A 23,380-nucleotide genomic window follows, 5' to 3' on the forward strand; every position below is an offset into this window, starting at 1 on the left:
AACATATCATGCCACTCCCTTCTGACCTGCAAAGTTTCTGCTGAAAAATGCACTGATAGCCTTATGGGGTTTCCCATTTATGTAACTGTCTTTTACTGTGTTTAAATTTTTTTTTTTTAACTTTTTTAATTTTTTTGAGAGAGGGATCATGCACACATGAGCACAGGAGAGGAACAGAGAGAGAGGGAGATAGAATCTCAATCTTCATACTCCATGCAGAGCCTGATGCAGGGCTCAGTCCCATAGCCCTGAGATCATGACCTGAGCTGAAATCAAGAATCAGACACTTAACTGAATGAACCACCCAGGCATCCCTAAAATTCTTTATCACTACTTTTTGTTGTTTTAATTACTATGTGTATTTTTGTGCACCTTCTTTGGTTAATTTTGTTGGGGGTTCCCTGTGCCTCCTGGATCTGGATATCTGTTTCCTTCCCAGATTAGGGAAGTTTTGAACTATTATTTCTTAAAATAAATTTTCTGCCCCCTTTTCTCTGTTCTTCCTCTGGGATCCCTGTATTGTGAAAATTACACTTGTTGGAGTCACTGAGATCCCTAAATCTGTTCTCATTTTGCATTTTTTTTTTTTTTTTGTCTCTTATATTTGCTCAGCTTGATTACTCTCTCTTACTCTGTTTTCCAGGCCATGAATTCATTCTTCTAATTCCTCTAGCCTGCTATTTAGCCTGTCAAGTGTATTTTTGTTTTAAATTTATTGTGCTCTTCATCCCTGAGTGGCTCTTTTTTGTTTTTAAGGGTCTCCCAGATGTCCTCCACTCTTCTCAAATCCCATGAGTATCTTTGTGGTCATTACTTTAAATTCTCTATCAGGCACATTATTTATCTCTGTTTTACTTAAGTCTCTTGCTGTGATTTTGTCCTTTTCTTTAATTTGGTTTGGTCTCTTCACTTTACCTAGCTCTGTCTGTTTCTGTGTGTTAGGAAATTCAGCTACATCTCCTGCTCTTGAGAGTAGTTGGTGGGATGCTCACTTTTAACAAGCTGGCTGGTCCTCTTGTATGCAGCTGCTGTGGGTACTGGAGTTGGCTTAAGGACATTCCACAAAGCACACGTGGGTGGGTGATGCAGTTTTAACAAGGTGCACACATCCCCCACCGGTGGTCGGAACACATTGTTGGCAAGATTTGTGCTAGTCTTCTGGGGGAGAGGACCTTTAGCACCTGGATTGAGGCAGGTTTAGCTGGAGAAGGTTGGGGTGGTGCAGTGTAAGCAAATTAGGCAGTGAATGCCCACGGGTGCTGGTTCCCACCAGTGGAAGGGTGATTGTGCTGGGGTTGGTGGAGGGAAATGGTACATGCCAGCTCCTTTTTCCCTGGAGATGTCCCTTAAGGAACTCAGATTACTAACTCTCCTTCTCAAATGCTCTCATTTTTCAAACTGCTGCCATTTTTTTTTATTGTGTGTGTTTAGGGTTTTGTTTTTTTTTTTTTTTTAAACAAACTGATGCTTCTAAGCTGTATCTCCTGGGCTTTTTGGGGCTATCTATTTAAGTGTGGGACTCCGCGTTCTGCTGCTTTCAGGGATTTTTAAAGTTGTAGGCTTTAAGTTCTCCTGGTTAAGAAATCACTAAATCTAGCCCCTCTCATTTTCAAAGCCAAATCCTGTGGAGATTCGTCTTCCCTGTGTAGGTTCTCTGATGTGATATTCTGTTTCTCACCCCTCTCTGCACCTCACAGCTCCCTTCCTCTGGCAGCCAGACCCATGGGGTTCAGCTCCCCACAATTTCTGTGCCTTTCTACCCTCTTTGATGTGGCTTCTTCTCTACAGCTACTTGTGGAGTTCTGCTAATCTTGGGTCATTTTCTGGGTTATTTGCATTGATGTGAGTGTCACCAAGTTGTATTCATGGGACAAGGAAAATTTAAAGGCTGCCTATTCTGCCATCTTCCTCAAAAGTCCAAGCTATTGACATTTTTGATAATATTCTTAAATTAGATTTTTAAGTTTACCTATAACCAGTGAATTAAAATTGTGGCTTAAGGAAGTTTTATGCTGGCAATACCATTTAATCCTACATTCAAAATGCTAAATTTTGGTGTTTTTATGATTAGTGTGTGAAATTAACATCTCATTCCGTCATTGAGCCTAATCCAATTGTTGACCCCACCCCCACCCCAAAGATGTCATGAAAGATGGGTTTGAGGCTCAGGGCCTTGTACTTGATCACTGCAGAAAGACTGTTAAGTACACTCAATCCAAAAATTCAGTTATATTCTGAATTCACATAAAAACTGAATTATAGGGTTTTGTTGTTTTTTTTTTTTTTTTTTTGGTGTTTAGGGCTTAGGGTTCTATGTATAGTATCATGTCATCTGTAGACAGTGACCATTGTACTTCTTCCTTACCAATTTCTATGCCTTTTATTTCTTTTTCTTGCCTAATAGCTGTGGCTAGAACTTCTAGTACTATGTTGAATAAAATTGGTGAGAGTGGGCACCTTCATCTTGTTCCTGATATTAGAAGAAGAGCTCTCTGTTTTTCACTATTGAGTATGACATTAGCTGTCGGTTTCTCATATGTGGCTTTTATTATGTTGAGTTATATTCCTTCTGCACCCACTCTTTTTGAGAGTATTTACATGAATGGATGTTGTATTTTATGAAGTACTTATTTTGCATCTATTAAGATGACTATATGGTTTTTACCCTTCCTATTGTTAATGTGATGTACCACACCAATTGGTTTATGAACACTGAACCATCCTTGCATCCCTAGAATAAATCCAACTTGATGGTGGTAAATGATCCTTTTAATGTATTGTTCAGTTCAAAGTTTGGTAATATTTGTTGAGAATTTTGTATCTGTGTTTATCAGAGATGGGCCTGTGGTTTTTTTGTTTTTTGTTTTTTGTTTTTTGTAAAGTCTGTTTGGTTTTGGTATCAGGGTAATGCCGGCCTCATAGAATGAATTTGGAAGTTTTCTGTCATCTATTTTTTGGAATATTTTGAGAAGAGCTGTTAACTCTTCCTTAAATGTTTGGTAGAATTCATCTGTGAATTTGTCTAGTTCTGGACTTTTGTTCATTGGGAGGTTTTTTTTGATTATGTGTTCAGTGTCATTACTAGTTCAGATTTCCTGTTACTTCCTGGTTTAGTTTTGAAAGTTTGTATCAGTTTCTAGGAATTTATCTATTTCTTCTAGGTTGTCCACTTTGCTGGCATGTAACTTTCTGCAGTATTCTGTTATACGCTTTTCTATTTCTGTGGTGTCAGTTGTTACTTCTGTTTCATTTCTGATTTTGTGTCCTTTATTTTATTCACAATGAATCTGGATAAAAGCTTATCAGTTTTGTTTATCTTTTCATAGAATCAGTTTTTTGTTTCATTAATCTTTTTCTATTGTTTTTTAATCTGTATTTCCTTTATTTCTACTCTCATCTTTATTATTTTCTTCCTTCTACCAACTTCGGGTTTATTTTGTTTTTGTTTTTGTTTTTTTTCTAGTTCCTTTAGGTGTAGGATGAGATTATTTGAAATTTTCTTGTTTCTTGAGGTAGGCCTGTTTCACTGTGCATCTCCTTAGAACTGTTTCACTGTGTCCCACAGACTTTGGAGTATTGTGTTTCATTTTCGTTTGTCTCCGTATATTTTTTTTTTTATTTCCTCTTTGATTTCATTGAAGAAATTTGTTGTTTAGTAGCATTTTGTTAACCTCCTTGTTAACCTCCCTCCCCCCACCCAACACCCTGCCAACAACCCTGTTTGTTCTCTATATAGGAGTCTCTTATGGTTTGTTCCCCCTACTTTTTAAAATCTTATTTCTGCTTCCCTTCCCCTATGTTCATCTCTTTTGTATCTTAAATTCCACATATTAGTGAAATTATAGAATATTTGTCTTTTTCTGACTCATTTAACTTAGCATAATATATTCTAGTTCCATCCACATTGTTGCAAATGGCAAGATTTCATTTTTCTTGATCACCCAAGTAATATTCTATTACGTATATAATTATATATACATATATATATATACCACATCTTTATCCATTTATCAGTCAATGGACATTTGGACTCTTTCCATAATTTAGCTGTTGTCAATAGCGCTCCTATAAACACTGGGGTGCATGTGCCCCTTCAAATCACCACTCCTGTCTCCTTTGGATAAATACCTAGTAGTACAGTTGCTGGGTCTAGGGCTAGTTCTATTTTTAATTTTTTGAGGAACCTCTATACTATTTTCCAGAGTGACTGTACCACTTTGCATTCCTACCAGCAATGCAAAAAGGTTCCCCTTTCTCCACATCCTCGCCAACATCTGTTGTTCCCTGAGTTGTTAATTTTAGCCATTCTGACGGGTATGATGAGGTGGTATCTCATTGTGGTTTTGATTTGTATTTCTCTGATGATGAGTGATGTTGAGCATCTTTTCATGTGTCTGTTAGCCATCTGGATGTCTTCCTTTGAAAAGTGTTCATGCCTTTTGCCCATCTCTTCACTGGATTATTTATTTTTGGGGTGTTGAGTTTGATAAGTTCTTTATAGATTTTGGATACTAGCCCTTTATCAGATGTGTCACTTGCACATGTCTTCTCCCATTACATTGGTTGCTTTTAGTTTTGCTGATTGTTTCCTTCACTGTGCAGAATCTTTTTATTTTGATGAGCTCCCAATAGTTCATTTTTGTTTTTGTTTACCTTTGCCTCTAGAGATAGGTCAAGTAAGAGGTTGCTGCAGCTAAGGTCAAAGAGGTTGTTGCCTGTTCTCTCCTCTAGGATTTTGATGGCTTCCTGTCTTATGTTTAGGTCTTTTCATCCATTTTGAGTTTATTTTTGTGTATGGTATAAGAGAGTGGTCCAGGTTCATTCTTCTACATGTCACTGTCCAGTTTTCCCAGCACCATTTGCTAAAGAGACTTTTTTCCATTGGATATTCTTTGCTGCTTTGTCAAAGATTAGCTGGCCATATGTTTGTGGGTCCATTTCTGGATTCTCTTTTCTGTTCCATTGATCTGTGGGTCCGTTCTTGTGCCAGTACTATACTGTCTTGATGATTACAGCTTTGTAATACAGCTTGATGTCCGGAATTGTGATGCCTCTAGCTTTGGTTTTCTTTTCCAGGATTGCTTTGGCTATTCAGGGTCTTTTCTAGTTCCATACAAATTTTAGGATTATTTTTTCTAGCTCTGTGAATAAGGCTGGTGTTACTTTGATAGGGATTGCATTGAATATGTAGATTGCTTTGGGTAGTATAGACATTTTAACAATATTTGATCTTCCAATCCATGAGCATGGAATGTTTTTCCATTTCATAAGCTTTCTATAGTTTTCAGTGTATAGATCTTTCACTTTTTTGGTTAGGTGTCTTATGGTTCTTACCACAGTTGTAAATGGGATCAATTCCTCAATTTCTATTTCTGTTGTTTCATTATTGGTATATAGAAATACAACCTATTTCTGTTACTTTGCTGAATTCATGTATCAGTTCTACATGAGGCTGAGTATCTTTTCATATGTCTGTTAGCCATCTGGATGTCTTCCTTTGAAAAGTGTTCATGCCTTTTGCCCATCTCTTCACTGGATTATTTATTTTTGGGGTTTTTTGGTGGAGTCTTTCAGGTTTTCCACATAGAGTATTATGTCATCTGCGAAGAGCAAAAGTTTGACTTCCTCCTTGCTGAGTTGGATGCTTTTTATTTATTTGTGTTGTCTGATTGCTGAGGCCGGACTTCCAGCACTATGTTGGATAACAGTGGTGAGAGTGGACGTCCTTGACGTGTTCCTGACTATAGAGGGAAAGCTCTTGGTTTTTCCCCATTGAGGATGATATTAGCAATGGGTCTTTTGTATATGGTGTTCATGATCTTGAGGTATGTTCCTTCTATCCCTACTTTCTTAAGGGTTTTAATCAAGAAAGGATGCTGTATTTTGTCAGATGCTTTTTCTGCATCTGTTGAGATCATGTGGTTCTTAACCTTTCTTGTATCAATGTGATGTATCACATTGATTGACGTGCAGATATTGAACCAGCCCTGCATCCCAGGAATGAATTCCACTTGATGGTGGTAAATAATTCTTTTAATGTATTGTTAGATCCGGTTTGCTAGTATTTTGTTGAATTTTTGTATACATGTTCATCAGAGAAATTGGTCTGTATTTCTCCTTAGTGGGGTCTTTGTCTGGTTTTGGAATCAAGGTAAAACTGGCTTCATAGAATGAGTTTGGAAGTTTTCCTTCCATTTGTATTTTTGGAACAGCTTCAAAAGAATAGGTGTTAACTCTTCTTTAAATGTTTGGTAGATTCCCCTGGGAAGCCATCTGGCCCTGGACTTTTGTTTGTTGGGAGATTTTTGATTGCCGATTCCATTTCTTTACTGGGTATGGACCTGTTAAAAAATTTTTGTTTCTTCCTGTTTCAGTTTTGGTAATTTATATGTTCTTAGGAATTTGTCCATTTCTTCCAGATTGCCCAATTTGTTGGCATATAATTGCTCAAAAAATTCTCTTAATATTGTTTATATTTCTCTGCTATTGGTTGTGATTTCTCTATTTTCATTCATGATTTTATTTATTTGGGTCCTTTCCTTTTTCTTTTTGATCCATCTGGCTAGATTAACAATTTTGTTAATTGTTTCAAAGAACCAGCTCCTGGTTTTGTTGACCTGTTGTTTTTTTTTTATTTTGATATCCTTGACTTCTGTTCTAATCTTTATTGTTTCTCTTCTGCTGGTTCTTGGCTTTATTTGCTGTTCCTTTTCCAGTTCCTTTAGGCATAAGGTTGTGTATTTGAGACCTTGCTTCCCCCTTTAGGAAGGCCTAGATTGCTATATACTTCCCTTTTATGACTGCCTTTGCTGCATCCCAGAGGTTTTGGGCAGTCGTGTTTTCATTTTCATTCACTTCCATTTACTTTTTAATTTCCTCTTTAATTTCTTGGTTAACCCATTCATTCCTTAGTAGGATGTTCTTTAATCTCCAAGTATTCATGGTCTTTTCAAATTTTTTCTTGTGGATGATTTCCAGTTTCATAGTGATGAGGTCTGAAAATATGCTAGGTATGATCTTGATCTTTGTGTACTTGTTGAGGGCTGATTTATGACCCAGGATGTGATCTATTCTGGAGAATGTCCCATGTGCACTCCAGAAAATGTGTATTCTGTTGTTTTACAATGAAATGTTCTGAATATATCTGTTAATTTCATCTGGTCCAGTGTGTCACTCAAAGCCATTGTTTCCTTGTTCATTTTCTGCCTATATGATCTGTCCATTGTTGTCAGTGGGGTATTGAAGTCCCCTACGATTATAGTATTATTATCAATTAGTTTATGTTTGTGATTACTTTATATATTTGGGTGCCTCCACGTTGGGGGCATAAATAAATACAATTGTTATATCTTCTTGTGGATAGATCCCCTTCATTATGATATAATGCCCTTCTTCATTTCTTGTTACACTCTTTTGGTTTAAAATCTAGTTTGTCTGGGGGCACCTCAGTGGCTCATTTGGTTAAGCATCTGATTTCAGCTCAGGTCACGATCTTGCAGTTCATGAGTTTGAGCCTCACATCGGGCTGTGTGCTGACGGCTCAGAGCCTGGAGCCTGCTTCAGATTCTGTCTCCCTCTCGCTCTCTGCCCCTCCCCCACTCACGCTCTCTCTTAAAAATAAATAAACATTAAAACACATTAAAATAAAATCTAGTTTGTCTGATAGAAGTATGGCTACTGCAGCTTTCTTTTGATGACCATTAGTATAGACAGTTCTCCATCCCCTTATTTTCAATCTGAAGGTGTCTTTATGTCTAAAATGAGTCTCTTGTAAGCAGCATATAGATGGGTCTTGTTTTCTTATTCATTCTCATACATCTTTTGATTGGAGCATTTAGTGCATTGACATTTAGAGTGAGTACTGAAAGATAATCATTTAGTGCTATTGTGTTGCCTGTAGAGTTGGTGTTTCTGGTGATGTTCTCTGGTCCTTTCTAGTCTTTGTTGCTTCTGGTCTTCTTTGTCTTTTTTCCACTCAAAGTGTCCCCCTTAAAATTTCTTGCAGGACTGTTTAATGGTCATGGACACCTTTAGTTTTTGTTTGGGAAATTATTTCTCTCTCCTGCTGTTTTGAATGATAGTCTTGCTGGATAAAGAATTCGTGGCTGCATGTTTTTCCGATTCAGCATGTTGAGTATATCCTGCCATTCCTTTCTGGCCTGTCAAGTTTCTGTGGATAGGTCTGCTGTGAACCTGATCTGTCTTCCCTTATAGATTAAGGATGTTTTTTTTCCCCCTTGCTGTTTTCATAATTCTTTCCTTGTCTTGTGTATTTTGTGAATTTGAGTATGATATGCCTTGGTGATGGGTTTTTGTTGAATCTAATGGGAGTTCTCTGTGCTTCCTGGGTTTTGATGTCTGTGTGCTTCCCCAGATTAGGCAAGTTTTCCTCTATAATTTGCTCACATAAACCTTCTGTCCCTTTTGCTCTCTCTTCCTCTTCTGGGACTTCTATGGTTTAGATGTTATTCCTTTTTAATGAATCCCTGAGTTCTCTAAGTCCTATATTGTGATCTTTTGCTTTGTTTCACTCTTTATCTACCTCATTATTCTCCATAATTTTACCATCTATATTGCCGATTCGCTGTTCTGCTTTGTCCATCGTTGCCATTGTGGCATCCATTGAAGAATGCATCTCGGTTATAGCATTTTTAATTTTGGCCTAACTAGATTTTATTTTTTTATCTCTGTAGAAGTGCATTCTATGGTGTCTTTGCTTTTTTCAACCTGAGTTAGTATTCTTATTATCGTGGTTCTAAATTCTAGTACAGACATCTTACTTATGTCTGTGTTGATTAAATCCCTGGCTGTCATTTCTTCCCATTCTTTCTTTTGGGGTGAATTCCTTTGTTTTTTTCATTTTGGAGGAAGGATAAAAATTAATAAAATAAAAATTATAAACAAAACAAAACAAAATCAAAGGAAGCCATATCCTAGGTTTGTTTCAGTCTCCTTGTTGAAAGAAACTTTATAGAATGTAGAAAATAAAGGAAAAGGAAAGGGGGGAAAAAAGTGTAAATAAATTTTTTCTCTGTATCCAAGAGATTAAAAAAAGAAAACTGAAGTAAAGAAAATGAGCAAACAAATGAGCCACCAAATAGAATGAAACCCAAAAGAATTTATATCCACTTTCCCCTAGAACTGAAACTATGAAGCACTCTATAGTCCATATACTAAGCAGGTGGAGTGACTTGTGCTGGTCTTCTAGGGGATGTGCTTGGAGGGCACAGTTGGGCAGGGCTTGGTGTAACAGCTCCGTTCTCCACTAGATGGTGCTGCTTAGCTTGCTGGGCTGGATCTGTGTGTTTGTGTACCTGTGCATGTGCGGTTGAGGTGGAATTGACTTCACCCAGCGCCCTAATCTCTGGCTCAGGAACTTCGCAATCTCACCAACCCACAGTCAAGCACCGCTCCTTTGTCTCAGGTCTCGTTCACTCCCTGCCTCTACCCTGTCTAAGCTGTCTGCCTGCGAGACAAAACTCCTTCTCGAGATTTATCTCAGATGGGGTTGTGTTTCAAAACCCCACACTTTGGAAACCCCCACCGACTCTCTGGGGAGGGTCTCACTGAGCAATGGCTGGAAGCCAGCTTGCCCCAGAAAACGTTTGTGTGATCACACGGTGGCAGAGGTTCAGAGATTATGGCAGTCCATAACACACAGTTGGTGCCAGGTTTCACAGCACTCTGGCATCTTTGTCCCAATACCAGCAAACGTGGCTGCTTCTCTGGGGTCCTCTGGGACCTTTGCCCACCAGGAGGCCATATGGTGTCTACCAAATGCACTCCATGCAGGGGAACCACTTTTCCCTATGTGGCACATGGACCCCTCAAACCCCACTGCCTGCTCCTGGGGATTCTCCCTACTTCCTCACCAGAGCACCACCAGGCACGGGGCTCTGAATCTTCAGACTCTGCACTCCACTGTGTATAGAATCCTGGTGGTATTGAAGCCCTCTCCTTTCTCCCTGTCATTGGTTTTGGGGAACAGATTTCTTGTTCAGTCCCCTGCGAGTATTTTCACTCTTTCTCTCTCAAACTACTTTCAGGGCAAGTGCTTTTCTTGTGCACAATGTACCATACTCTACCCCTTTATTTTTTCTTAGTCTTCTCTCCACAAAAACAGCTCCCTACCCTCTGTGGCTTTTCTCTCCCCCAGTTCACTTCTGCACACCATGTATCTGCCGAGTTCTGTGGCTCAGGTTATACGGATTGTTGCATAAATCCTCAGATCAATTTCCTAGGTGTTCAAAATGGTTTGGTGCTGATCTAGCTGTGTTTCAGGGATGAGACAAGCTCAGGGTCTCTATGCTTCTCTGCCATCTTAACTCCTTCCTCTGGCCTGTATAATTTCTGCAGGGAAATCAGCCCATGGTCTTATGGGGTTTCCTTGTATGTAACTCATTGCTTCTCTCTTTCTGGTTTTAAACTTCTCTCTTTATCTTTAATCTTTAATTATTACTTACTGTGTGGACCTCCTTGGGTTCATCTTGTTTGGTACTTCTGCACTTATCGAACCTAGATACCTGTTTTCTTCCCAGAGATAAGGGAGGTTTTCAACTATCATTTCTTCAAATAAGTTTTCTGCCTCCCCCCGCTCCCTGTGTCTTTTCTCCTTCTGGGACCTCTATAATGCAGATGTTCTTGCTTGATTTTGTCCAAGAGAGTCCTTAACCTATCCCTGTGTTTTTTTTTCTTTTTACTGTTCAGCTTGGGTGCTTTCCATTACCCTCTTTTCTCTATCATTAATCTGTTCTTTTCCATTCTCTAATCTGTTGATTCCCTCCAGTTTATTTTTCGTTTATTGTGTTCTTCAACTTGGTTCTTTTTTATATGCTGTCTCTTTGTTCAAGTTCTCACCAAGCTTATGCACTCTGCTGTCCAGCCCAGTGGGCATCTTTATGTCCATAATTTTGAACTATTTATCAGGCATACTTATTTCCATTTTATTTAGTTCTGTTTCTGAGGTTTGGGCTTTGTTCATTCATTTGAAGCAAATTCTTTTGTCTCTTCCTCTTGCCTTACTTTGTGAGTTACACACAACAGCTACGTTTTCAAAGTAGGATGATCTTGTGTATAGTCAAGTCATCCCCTGTGGAGAATGTGTGTCTGGTGACATTAGCTGGCTTTCTGAATATGTGGCTGTCATGGGTGTTGGGGCACTTCATGTTAGGGCCACTTTGGTGGGATGGCCAGAGCCAAAGTGGGTACAGGCCAGAACTGTCTTCGGGCTCTCCACATAGAGGTGCATCCTGGCCAGACAGCTGAAGTTGAAGTGGGTGCAAGCTGGAGGTTCCCAGGGCTCTCAGTGCAGAGGGCCCCCAGGCAGGACAACTGGTGCTATAAAGGGTATCATTTGGGGGGCAAGCCCAGTGTTCTTGCCATGGAACATACCCTGGTAAGATAACTGAAATTGAAAAGGTTCCAATCTGGGAGGTCTTGCGACTCTTTGTGGAATTAGTGCCCTGGCAGGACAGCTTAAGCTGAAGTGAGCATGAGCCAGGGTGGTCCAGGGGCTCTCTGCATCGATGGCACCATAAGAGAGTACCTGGTGCTGAAATGAGCGTGAGCCAGGGGTAAGTGCAAGCCCAAGACACACCCTGGTCAGGTTGCTGCAGCTGCTGCAGGGTATGGACCACTGGATCCCTGGACACACTCTACAGAGTGTGCCCTGATGAGTTGTCTGGAGTCAAATTAGCCACGAGCTAATTTGGAAAGGTAACAGGATGCTCTGAGCTGGGGGTGTCATGCCAAGTCATCTGGAGTTTAAGTGCTGGGAGCCTGGAGTGTTCTGGGGTGCTTTGTACCTGCCTCACCTCGGAAGGTGAGCTGTTGTGAACACTGACCAGGGGTATTCTGGTGTCTCCACGCTGGGGCCACGACACTGTGCTGGTTTGGGCTGGGGGCCTAGTGTTTGCTGAAGTGGTAGGCTGGCTGTGGTGCCCAGATCCTGCTCCTGTCTGTGCTCTAAAAATGGAAGGGGGATGTAAACAGTGATGCTCACCAGCCCCTCAGAACTAGAGAGTCCCAGCAGCACTCTCTGGAAGAGTTCGAGGGCTGGATCTTTTATATTCTAGTTGCCCTTTTAAACCTCAGCATTTTTTCTTTATCCCAGGGCAGATGAATCTGCTCATGGTCATTCAGTACTGTCCCTCTTACTGCAGTTCTCAGTGTCAGGATTAGGGATTCCCTTCATTACTGTGCTTCTGTCTCTCTTGCCTTTCTCTTTGTGGTATATTTTTTGTTGTGCAGAAGCTGGCCGGTTAGCCCTGAGGTGTCCTTCAGGAGGAAATGCTTTATAAATAGGTATAGATTTGGTGTATCCATGGAGGAGGTGAGTTCAGGGTCCTCCTGTGTCACAACCTTGGACTGGAACCTCCTTTTCATTTTTATATATAGGCTTCATATGGTTTTGTTTAGTTAGCCAAGCAACATTACACCTTATAGCATAACAACAGATTCTTTTACATTCCATGAAAACAATTCTGTGTAAGGTGAAAGCATTCCATATATCACTAGGTTATTTCAATTTTGCTTTCCAGGAAATAACAGTACAACAACTAATGGCTCATTTGGACTCCATCAGGAAAGACATGGTCATCCTAGAGAAAAGTGAATTTGCAAATCTGAGAGCAGAGAACCAGGTGATACTAGTTTGTTTATTACTAATAAAATAACTGATTTCACATGTGTTCTAATAGGACCAAGTAATGATTTTATGTGGTCATTCAGTAACTTTCAACAAGTTTTTTGGTCAAAGTATGCTAGATGTTTAACCTATAACTAATCTATGTATCAATCATAGTCTAGACCAAAGAATAAGAGTTGTATCTTACACATGTAAAAGTCAAATGTAAGGGGAAATCTTTATATATAAAATGTTTCACGTTATATATAAAATTTCTAATATAGCTCAATATAATGTTCTCAAAATTTAAATCAATGTGCCATTTTATATGAATCTGCAGTAATTTTTGTGAGTTAAGAGAAAACTGCTTCTGTAATTCATTTGGAGTTTTTTTTTAATTTTAAATGTTTTTAAATTTCAAATATCAGTCATGGTTTAAAACTAACTAGAATACATTTTTTACTGTTTTGTTCATAAGAATTTTCTGAATATGATGAAATACTACTTTCCTTTTTTGTCTATTTTTAGTGCTTCATTAGAAATCTGTAGATCATCCAGTTTTTGCTAATGCAAGGTTTCAGATTTGTTGAATAAATCATGCTATGGGCTTTTGGCTTAATGGCAATTGCATGTGATTTTTTCTATACCTAGAAAATGAAAACTGAATTGGAACAAGTTAAGCAGCAACTGATAGTAAGTTTTACTTTTCTCACTTTAAAATATTTTATTAATTTCAGAACAAACATTATGAGATTGCTTTTTTAATATTTTGATTTTCTGTAAAGAATGAAACCAGTCAGATCAGAGCAGACAATAAACTGGACATCAACCTAGAAAGAAGCAGAGTAACTGATATGGTAATGTGCTTCTAAATGTACTTTCTTGGTAACTTATTAATTCCTTCTAGTCTTTTTTTTTTTTTTTTTAACCTCCTGATTTGTCATATCCTTTAGTTTACAGATCAAGAAAAGAAACTTATGGAAGCAACCACAGAATTTACCAAAAATGTAAGCTAGTATGTAAAAATTCTGTTTCATACCACTTATGTATTTTATGTGTTGTATCTGAGCTTTTTTTTTTTTTTTTTTTTAATTTATTTATTTTGAGGGAGACGGAGAAGGCACCTGCAGGGGAGGGGCAGAGAGAGGAAGAAAAAAATTCCAAGCACTAAGCCCAGCATAGGGCTCAGACCCACAAACCATGAGATCATGAGCTGAGCCCAAATCAAGAATCAGGTGCTTAACTGACAAAGCCACCCAGGTGCACACCCCGCTCCCCCCCCCCCAGCTTATTTTTATATAGAAAATAACTATTTTTTGGAAGACCTGGATTCACATTTAAATGAGGGCACAGGTTCAATGAAATTATCTTTAAAATTTTAAAACTAATAGTGAATATTTATTGAGTGCTTACTATACATCAGATAGTTCTACCTGCTTTACTTCTATTAATTCTCCTTATCAGCCTCTGAAGTAGGCCCTCTTTTTTCTCATTTTACCAGTTTGGAAAATGAGACACACGGAAGTTAAGGTCACACAGCTAATAAATGGTGGAGCTGGAATGTGAACCCAGATTCTAAACTCCATACTCCACTACTATTTACTTTCTCCTAATCCTAAATGGTAATCATTGCTTAATCTCTACGGTTTGAGTGAAACGCAGCTTTTTTACTCAGCCATCGTCTTAATAAAAGCCATTGGGTCTACATTCTAACAGAAGAGACCTCGTTCTTAAATAGAAGGGAGGGTATCATTTGCCTTTCCATGTATTCTGTTATATTCTCTTACTTCTTGTCAGGATAGAGGAGATGAAAAAGGAAATCAACAAATTCTCTCAGGGCTAATTTCTGAGCTCTTCTACCCCTTAACCCCTCTACACATAGTATTTGTTTTTACCCAGCAAGCATTTCTGCCAGTTTGCATTATAAATCTGGTTGAGTTTTTTTCTTTTACACAATTGAAAGTTTTAACTGTGATATCCTAAGGAATTTAAGTTCTAGGACTAAAATTTTTCCCTCTTAGGTCTCAAATTTCTTCCTATGAGGCTTTTAATAGAATGTACTCAAAATGTGATAATCCTATAAATAATCTCCCAAATATTAAAAATAGAAGGAATTTTTGTCAGTTTATAATGTTCATGTAATGTTTTTTTTATCACCATTAAAATTTTTGCAATACACAGCCCATAAGTAAGGTTTCTAATGTAAATATTTGTCATATGGACAAAATTGTCTCATTCTTATTTACTGCAGGATACCAAAACCAGAAGTATTATTTCAGAGACCTGTAATAAAATTGACACTGAAATTGCTTCTTTAAAAACACTGATGGAGTCTAACAAGCTTGAGACTATCCGTTACCTTGCGGGTAAGGTAATTCCATATTTTGTTAAAAAACAAAAATCAGTGGGGTACATCTGAAGATCTAATTGTTTTGTTTTTAAGTTTATTTCAAGAGAGAGCACAGGTGGGGGAGGAACAGAGAGTCTGATGCAGGGCTTGAACTCACAAACTGCAAGATCATGACCTGAGCCAAAGTCAGACTTCTAACTGACTGAACCACCCAGGTGCCCTCTAATTGTTTGGGGTTTTTTTTGTTTTTGAATGATTTGGGCATCCTCTTATCTAGCAAGTAGAGGGAAGGTGGGACAAGAAAGTTACTAGCAAAAGAAAAGGATTGTTCCACGCAAGGTCACTTTCTCTTAAGGGTAAAAAACAAGAAGTCTTACGCAGATTACACTTTGAGGAAAGGGAGAGGGCTGTGTGGCAGACCCACTATAACTAATGGGAAAATTCCTGACTGACCAGTTAAGACCAGTTAAACTACAATTAGATTAGCCATTAAGCCCTGGTTTTCAGACAAAGCCTGAGTGACACCATCTCAGTTTAACAGTTCCACCCCCTTTGTTAAGTCTCAGTTTAACTAAAAAATATGATCAAAACTTAAGGCATTAGTGCTACTCTCAGTTACCACTATTTTGTTGTTCTTTTCTACGGTATTGTCAGGGAGGAAAAAATATGATCAAAACTTAAGGCATTAGTGCTACTCTCAGTTACCACTATTTTGTTGTTCTTTTCTACGGTATTGTCAGGGAGGTATTGCAGTTGACATCAGACAGATTAACAGGAGAAAACAGACATGAAATTCCAAAGACATTCAAGCAACATAAGGCTTATATGACATCCTGAGCTAAGGAAAGGGGTTTAGGGGTCTGAGGATACATAGAGAAGGACGGCCATTGGCAGGAAGGTGAGAGGAGATGTTTGGAAAATAAAAGTTGCTCTTATGCAAATACTAGATATCTTAGGTAAAGAGGAATCTCCACTAATAGTTGTGTTCCTGGTATATAGGCTGTCCTTTATGTAAATGTAAATTTAGGCAGTTGAATGGGAGTAAGAAGCTTTTCCTAATCTGCTAGGTTTGACTGCTTTTAACTCAAAGTAATATTCATGCCAAAATCACCTGTCTTGGGGCAGTCTGCCCTTGGCACTTGAAGGAAACTTCCCTGAAGTTTCACACATGAAAGTTGAGCACTGGTAGATTGTTCTGTCTCATTGAACCAGTCTGTACAACAGATCACCTAGTACAATAGATGAGACAATAGATCAGCTCAGTTAAACTCATTTCAGAAGGCTATGAGGTAGGGATATTCTCAAAGCTAGGCTTGTGATTTAAGTAATCAGGTATTAAATAAGTAATCGGGTGTTTTGGTTCTGTCAGAACAAAAGAAAACAACGGTTAATGATTGGGTCAAGGGTAGTCATGACTTCTAGTTGTCAGGCTGGAAGCATTTTCAGACTGAGTCAGAGCAAGCAGTGAGTCTGACGGATTTTCATTTATAGTTCAACTGTCTCTGATCTTTTGAGTGACCCATAGAATGACAGACATGAAGGTTGTCTCTAGGTGTGAGCTAGTGTGATTTTTCTGAAGTTTAGTTTGTAGGGTTTCAGGGAAAAGAATAGTTTTAGTTCTTAACATGATTCCAAGTCAGAAAGGTAGGAGAAAAATTGAAAATACTAGTTTAGACAGTTGTAGCCAGTCATTGGAGGAAACTAGAGGTAATCAGGCTCTACTCCAGTTTGATGAATAATATTAAAATCTAATACACAGGTATTAGACACAGGTGTGTCTTTCTTTCTGTAATCACCTTCATAGCCAAATTAACACTAATTGTATTGCAAAATAAGTTTAATTTAAAAACAAAAAACAAAACCAAACAAAAAAATTTGGCCTGATTATTTACATAAGTGCAGTTGACTCTGTAGGCTCTTTAAGATCTCCTTTGCTGCAACTACTTATCAGGATTTCCAGATTGAACTTTTAACAGCATCTCAAGGCCAGAAGCCAAGCCAAATACTTGCAGTCAGACTTCACCTGCAATACCTATATATTTGGGTGAATTCTCTTCTCAAGGTTCCTGCACTGACCAGGAAGTGACCTTCTTTACTCACCTGGTAAAGCTGCTGGGTACTCTGTAAGCAAGGTATCAATCAGGATGATATTTCCAAAGGGGCTTTTTAGGCCCCATAAAGTCCATCTTAGTTCCTTAAAGCTGTCTGCTCATATCTGAATCTATGCAGATCTGTCTAAAATACAACATTCTAGTCAAAAGGAGAAGAGATTTTTAGTTAACTTATGCAAATATACTGTCATGAAAATAGAATACTCACTGGGTTTCTGAATGCTGGAGGGATCAGGTAGGGAGAAAAAGATAAATGTTTCAAATTGCTATTAGTTAGCTTAAGAAAAAAGTTTCCATATATCTGGAAAAACAAAAAGCATTGTTTCAAATAAAGCCTTAAAAGTAAATCTCCATTCATTCAGTCCTATTTAATAATTCTTGTTGTGCTTAGATCTGGTTTTTTCACTAGTTCAAAAATTCTTACCTGGTTATCTTAAAATTATTGGAAACCTGTACTCAGAGTTCTTTACATGAGTCTCACTAAAGACATTTGCAATAGCATCAGACTAAAACAGTAACATGACAAGACTTAAATATGACCATGGTTCTAGATCTGATTACAGTTGATAAGGAAATTTAGTTATTTCTGTGGTATACAACACTTCAAAGATAACAGATTTTTAGGAGTTTCACCCATGTTAATAACATATCTATATAAACAATCTAAGAGGGTTTAGTGTTGACAGTGCTTCCCATGCAATTTAATATACCAAATTTTCACAAAATCTTTTCTATTTAAGATTATGGTCCAAAAACTTCAGAATTTTATTTTCGGAAGTTTATCAAAAATATTTAAAAGGTTTGTATATTTGATTAAATAGGGTCACAAATTATTTTGAAACAGTATTTAATTATTTAGCCAAAGTGACAGTGAAAGATTTCAAAGGCAATTAGAGACAGTTACATAGTTGTGAGCAAAATTTAGCGCTTTTTTGTTTATTTTTTTAGAGTGGGAGAGTGAATGGGGGAGGGGCAGAGAGAGGGGGAGACAGAATCTGAAGCAAGTTCCAGGCTCTGAGCTGTAAGGACAGAGCTTGACATGTCATCTGCGAGGTCATGACCTGAGCCAACGTCAGACACTTGCAGGCGCCCCAAAATTTAGCCCTTTTAATATCAAGACTCAGTTTTCTTAAGTCATTGAAGACCAAACACAGAATCCTTGTTTTCTAGGCAGGTAACTTTAAATGTAAAGAAAAACTTTGTTTGCAATTACTTGCTAAGAACAGACCAGTAGTTCAGGAAAATTTTGTTCTTTTAACAAAGTGACAAAATTATTTACTTAACTTCATCCTAATCTTAGCCAGTACTGACCACACATAGAATTCTTTTCTCAAATTTCTTGTTCCATAAACCTTCTACAACTTTCCCTCTTTAAATAACCTTACTCACTTTAGGACAAAATTATTTTCTTTTCCCTTAGCAAAACTGTATTTTGTCAAGTGAAAGAAAACCAACTTCAAAGTATGCTAATAAATGCTTTTTTTTTTTCTTACTGAGGACTGTAGTCTGGGAGACAGTCTTTCAGACTGCTCTGAAGAACTGCTCAAAAACTTGTGAGCTACAGATTATATACATAAAAAGGAAGGAGTTTATGTGCTTGTAAGCATTCTCCAAATACTTGGGTGTCACAAGGTATCTGTTACAGTCCTTAAAATTCAGGTTTACTGATAGACACAAGAAAGACCCTTAGGTCATCTTAATACATTGTTTCTATCATATCTGATTGTTTGAAAATATTGCTTGCAATTTTGCTTCCAATTTGCCAGTTCTACCTGTGTGATTCCTCCTTAAGGTCACCTGAGACCTCAAGTCAGAGAAGGGTGACATCAGTTGCATACTGCAATTTTAGTGCACAATTTTTATTCCTCGTACTTTGTCTCACCCAAAACACCTATCTTACTTTCCTGGCGTACACCATTGTATCCTTTATTTCTAGGGGTCTTAATTATTACCATTTATTAGAATCCTTAACTCTTAGAAACCTTAATTTCTAGTGAAAACTAAATAGTAAACAATTGTGAACTGTTTTGTGAGTACATTTCATAATTTCTAGAAACGTGCTTTTTCACAATGAATTCCAAAACATGTTTTCTAACATCTAAACTTATCTCTAGTTTCTCTGTAATAAAACAAAAGTAGATAAATTTATGTTTAGCTTAGCAAAAACATTAAAGTTTCAGGTTACCAAAGATTCTGGAAGCAATTTAAAAGTTTATATACAGGGGCGTCTGGGTAGCTCAGTCAGCTAAGTGTCTGAGTTCGAGCCCCACGTGAGGCTCTGTGCAGACAGCATGGAACTGCTTGAGTTCCTTTCTCTGCCCCTTCCCAGCTCGTGCTACCTCTCTCTCAGAAGAAACAAATTTTTTTAAAAATCAAAAGTTTACCTACAAACCTTTTTTTAATCTTATTTACATCTAAATTACTTGTTCTTAACAATTATGTTTACCCACAAAAGTTCATGAGGCAATAAAGTTACCCACTGTCCTCTAAGTTTTTTTTTTTTTCTGATAAATTTTCCAATAGAGATAACATGGACTTTTTTTTAATACTGATAACTCTTAATTAAAGATGTGTCTTTAATAACTTTAAATTGGCTTTAATACTGAATTTTTTCCCGGATCATATGAACTTGAAATTAGGGTTAGTTTCTAGCTTTCTGAGTTTTAGAACAGTCAATTATAAGCACTTGCCTTCACACCAACTGAAATAGAGCTATTACAGATTTTAATATTACCATTCCTAGGTAGAGAAAATATCTCACATTTACAACATATATAGACCCATATATCCAGACAAGATGGAAAGAAACTCTTAACTTCTGTTTTTACTCATATTTGTGGAGAGGACATTACAGTCCCAATTTCCAAATACTTCCCCCTTTTTTCTCCTGATAAAAACTTCTCCCTAATGTTTGTATTTCTTTTTTTTTTTTTTTAATTTTTTTTTTAACGTTTATTTATTTTTGAGACAGAGAGAGACAGAGCATGAACGGGGGAGGGTCAGAGAGAGGGAGACACAGAATCTGAAACAGGCTCCAGGCTCTGAGCTGTCAGCACAGAGCCCGACGTGGGGCTCGAATTCACGGACCACGAGATCATGACCTGAGCCGAAGTCGGCTGCTTAACCGACTGAGCCACCCAGGTGCCCCCCTAATGTTTGTATTTCAAAGAATGGCTCTGACATCCTAGAGATGATGGGGGTAGAAATTTTATATCCCAAAGGTATGGAGATATTATCCAAGTTTTCTCCAAGGTGGAGATGGGACATATCTACTCCATTATCAACAGTCCTAGAGTCTGGACACAAGAGCCCATTTAGAAGTTTACATTTTTAATTTTCAGTCTTAGGCAATTATGGACTATATTTCCATTTTAAAGACATGGTAAGATTTATAATTTCGAGAGAGTGAAAGAATACAAAACAATTTTTTTTCTTTTAGTTTCAGGGTAACTCCTATTTAAGATTTAGCTTTTTTTCTTTCTTTAAGCAGGACAATTTCATTCCAATATCCTGATCTTTTCTAACACCTACAGACGTTGTGAGAGGAATGGATAGGATTTGTTTCTGTAGTTGCATTTCTGGCTTTATAGAGTTTTTTTTAATGTTTATTTTTAAGAGAGAGAGAGCAAGCAGGGGAGGGGCAGAGAGAGGGAAACAAAGGATCTAAAGCAGGCTCTGCATTGACAACAGTGAGCCCGACGTGGAGCTCGAATTCACAGACCTTGAGATCATGACCCACTGAGCCATTTAGAGATTTTTAAGACAAAGACAGTTGTTACCAATTCCCAAAGAATGGAATTATAGCCTGAATATCAAGGGCTTGGCCTGTTTTTTTTTAACTAAATTTGCTTCTTTATATCAGATTTTTAACAAAAATTGAAATCAAAAGCTTTATGCCTTGGTAAAATCTTTCTAAAGCACTTTATAACAAAAGCCTTTTTTCTGGGTATACAATTCAACCTTGGCTTTATCCCCTATCAGCCCCTGAATATTGGCTCTTCACAGCCCATTTGTAGGAGGGTCTAGAAGAAATTTTGGCCATTGTTTCTCTCTGAAGAGGGTTTGTGAATAGTCATTAACCTTTTCAATTCTCTAAATTTGGTAGGATCCTCTGAAAGTAGAGGTAGAAGGGCTATATAACTTAAAAGACTTTTCCGCTGGCCAGATTTCTTTCATGTGATTTCTTTTGTGGTGAGTGGTCTGGAATATACTTGTAAAGGACATTGCATAGAAAGCTAGTGGAGCCCGATTACAGAGCCCTGGAAGGTAGGAACAAAGAGAGCCTTACTGACAGTCTTGGGCACTTTTGTTAACATTCGTTTTCTGGCTTTCAGCATTCACGTGAGCAACCTGTATACTTTTAACCTAGAGATTATGCCAGACTTCTCTGTAAATCTTATAGGGAAATGGAAGTTTAAACAGGCAGATAAGGCTAGATTTTAAGAAGGGGCATTATGTTGGAGGTGGACATTGATTTTTGTCTTCAGTTTGATTTCTGTTCATCTTGTAAGGGAAGTCCCTAAGGCTAGTCATTATACTAATAAGATAATTGAAAAGCTCACTATAAAATATACATTTTTAAAATACAGCCAATTTAAATTGGCCATTGACAAATAAGATCTATTAATAGCAACTCAAACCAATAAGCCTTTTAATAGCTTAGCCAAAGCCACAAGAGGCACCCAGAGAACATGTATAATGTAGCCCCTGTGATCCAAAGGTTCACTCCCAAAATTAATCAAAGGAAGCAAAGCCCTTTGTTGCACAGGTAGTGAGGATAATGCAATGAAAACAGTGTCTCTGGTCTCCCACAAAAATGAGATTCTTCCCATCACAAACTCACTAATCTCTTAACACCAGGCAGGCCCTCCTAGAATGGAACTTTCTAATTACTAATAAGCAACAGAGGTTGAGATGACAAAGGTCCCTATGGCCTGGGACCTCTCATAAGACACCTGTGCTGAGCTGGCATGGCTGGGCAGAGAGACTCAGAACCTAATGGTGCATTAGGGTGCACCCTGGATGCTGGAGACGAAAAAGGATATACTCATTGGTCACAAAGCTATGCTCTTAGGACATAGAGTAAGACAAAGGAAAAAAAACCATCTGGTTTTTCTTTTCGCTAAGCCGGTGTCTCTTGGAGCCACACTAATATATAGGAGGCTTATGCTATGGATTGTGAGGATTGAGGACTGTGTGTGTTTTACAGTGTACCTTGTTGCACAGAAGTTTTCTTGAAGTTGACAGGTGACCCAGTGCCAGCCTCCCCTGTTCCATGACCAGCTTATCCTAACCTGGGAGTCTTTGAGCTGGGTGGCAAGCACTCTAACAGCTTTTAAGTGTCCAACCTGTGCCCACTAATTTTGCAACTTTGGCTTCCAAGATGTCCCTTAGCAACAGCCTTTACCTAATGTATGACAAACGACATAAAAGACACAAGAATACAAAGACCACTCCCAGGATGAAATGGATCAGTAACCAGAAAGTTCTCTGACAAATTTATCAAGAGTCACTAAGGCCAAGGAACTAATTCCACAGATATTTTCTCCTGCTCGTATAAATTTAGAAAAAGGGTTCTCACAAGTGTTACTCTCTCAGACTCCAAAGATAGAGATTCCAGGAGACAAGATAGGAAATCTTACCTCCTGCGGGCTGCATGTCAGATTTCCTGGGGAGCTCTCTGCTGCAGCAGCACCCAGGGATAATGCCATCAGCAGGTTATCCCACCAACTATGCCAGCTGTCTGGAAGAAGGAATGTCCTTTGCCCTTCAAGGTTCTTTTAGCTGGACTAAGAATCAAATTGACATGAGACAGTTTAACAGGAGGAAATCAGATTTAGTTTCATATATACACAGGGAGTCCCTACAGATATGAAATCACGAAGATAGGCAATGTGAGGTTACGTGACATCCTACGCTAAGGAGAGGGGTAGGGGTGTGGGGATACAAAGGAGAGGAAGACCATTAGCACCAGTCAAAAGCAAATAACTCAAAGACTCTGGAAGGAATCCACTTTTTAAGCTAAGCAACCTGTTCTTCGATCTTATATAACTGAGTTTCCGCTTCCCCGTAAGTATTACTCTAGGCATAGCAGATAGCCCCCACAGCACAGACACCTCTTTGTTCAACTAAAACGTAAAAGGTATTCCATTATCAAGGACAACTTTGGCTGCAGAATCTAAGATCTTTGCTGGGCTGCTATTTCTTTAGCAGCAAATTTTATAATTTAAGAATTAAGGAGAAGTTCTTGATCACCGTCTCATCTACCTTTATCCCTAACCAGGGAAATAACAG

General features: G+C 38.2%; 1 protein-coding gene across 6 annotated transcripts in view; it reads left to right on the forward strand.

Annotated features, from left to right (window-relative positions):
* Positions 1–23,380, forward strand: part of CCDC90B (coiled-coil domain containing 90B) — a 45,480-nt gene that overhangs the window by 11,344 nt on the left and 10,756 nt on the right. For 2 of the 6 annotated variants that reach the window (XM_007078970.3, XM_007078971.3), the window contains 5 exons: positions 12,540–12,641; positions 13,277–13,318; positions 13,411–13,482; positions 13,579–13,632; positions 14,877–14,991. In XM_007078970.3, coding sequence (XP_007079032.1) covers positions 12,540–12,641; positions 13,277–13,318; positions 13,411–13,482; positions 13,579–13,632; positions 14,877–14,991 — 385 coding nt within the window. The remainder of the gene's footprint in view (positions 1–12,539; positions 12,642–13,276; positions 13,319–13,410; positions 13,483–13,578; positions 13,633–14,876; positions 14,992–23,380) is intronic. The other 4 variants (XM_015536120.2, XM_042957856.1, XM_042957855.1 and 1 more) reach the window with 4 other exon arrangements.

The sequence above is a fragment of the Panthera tigris genome, chromosome D1 (assembly GCF_018350195.1).
Source record: "Panthera tigris isolate Pti1 chromosome D1, P.tigris_Pti1_mat1.1, whole genome shotgun sequence".
NCBI lineage: Eukaryota > Metazoa > Chordata > Mammalia > Carnivora > Felidae > Panthera > Panthera tigris.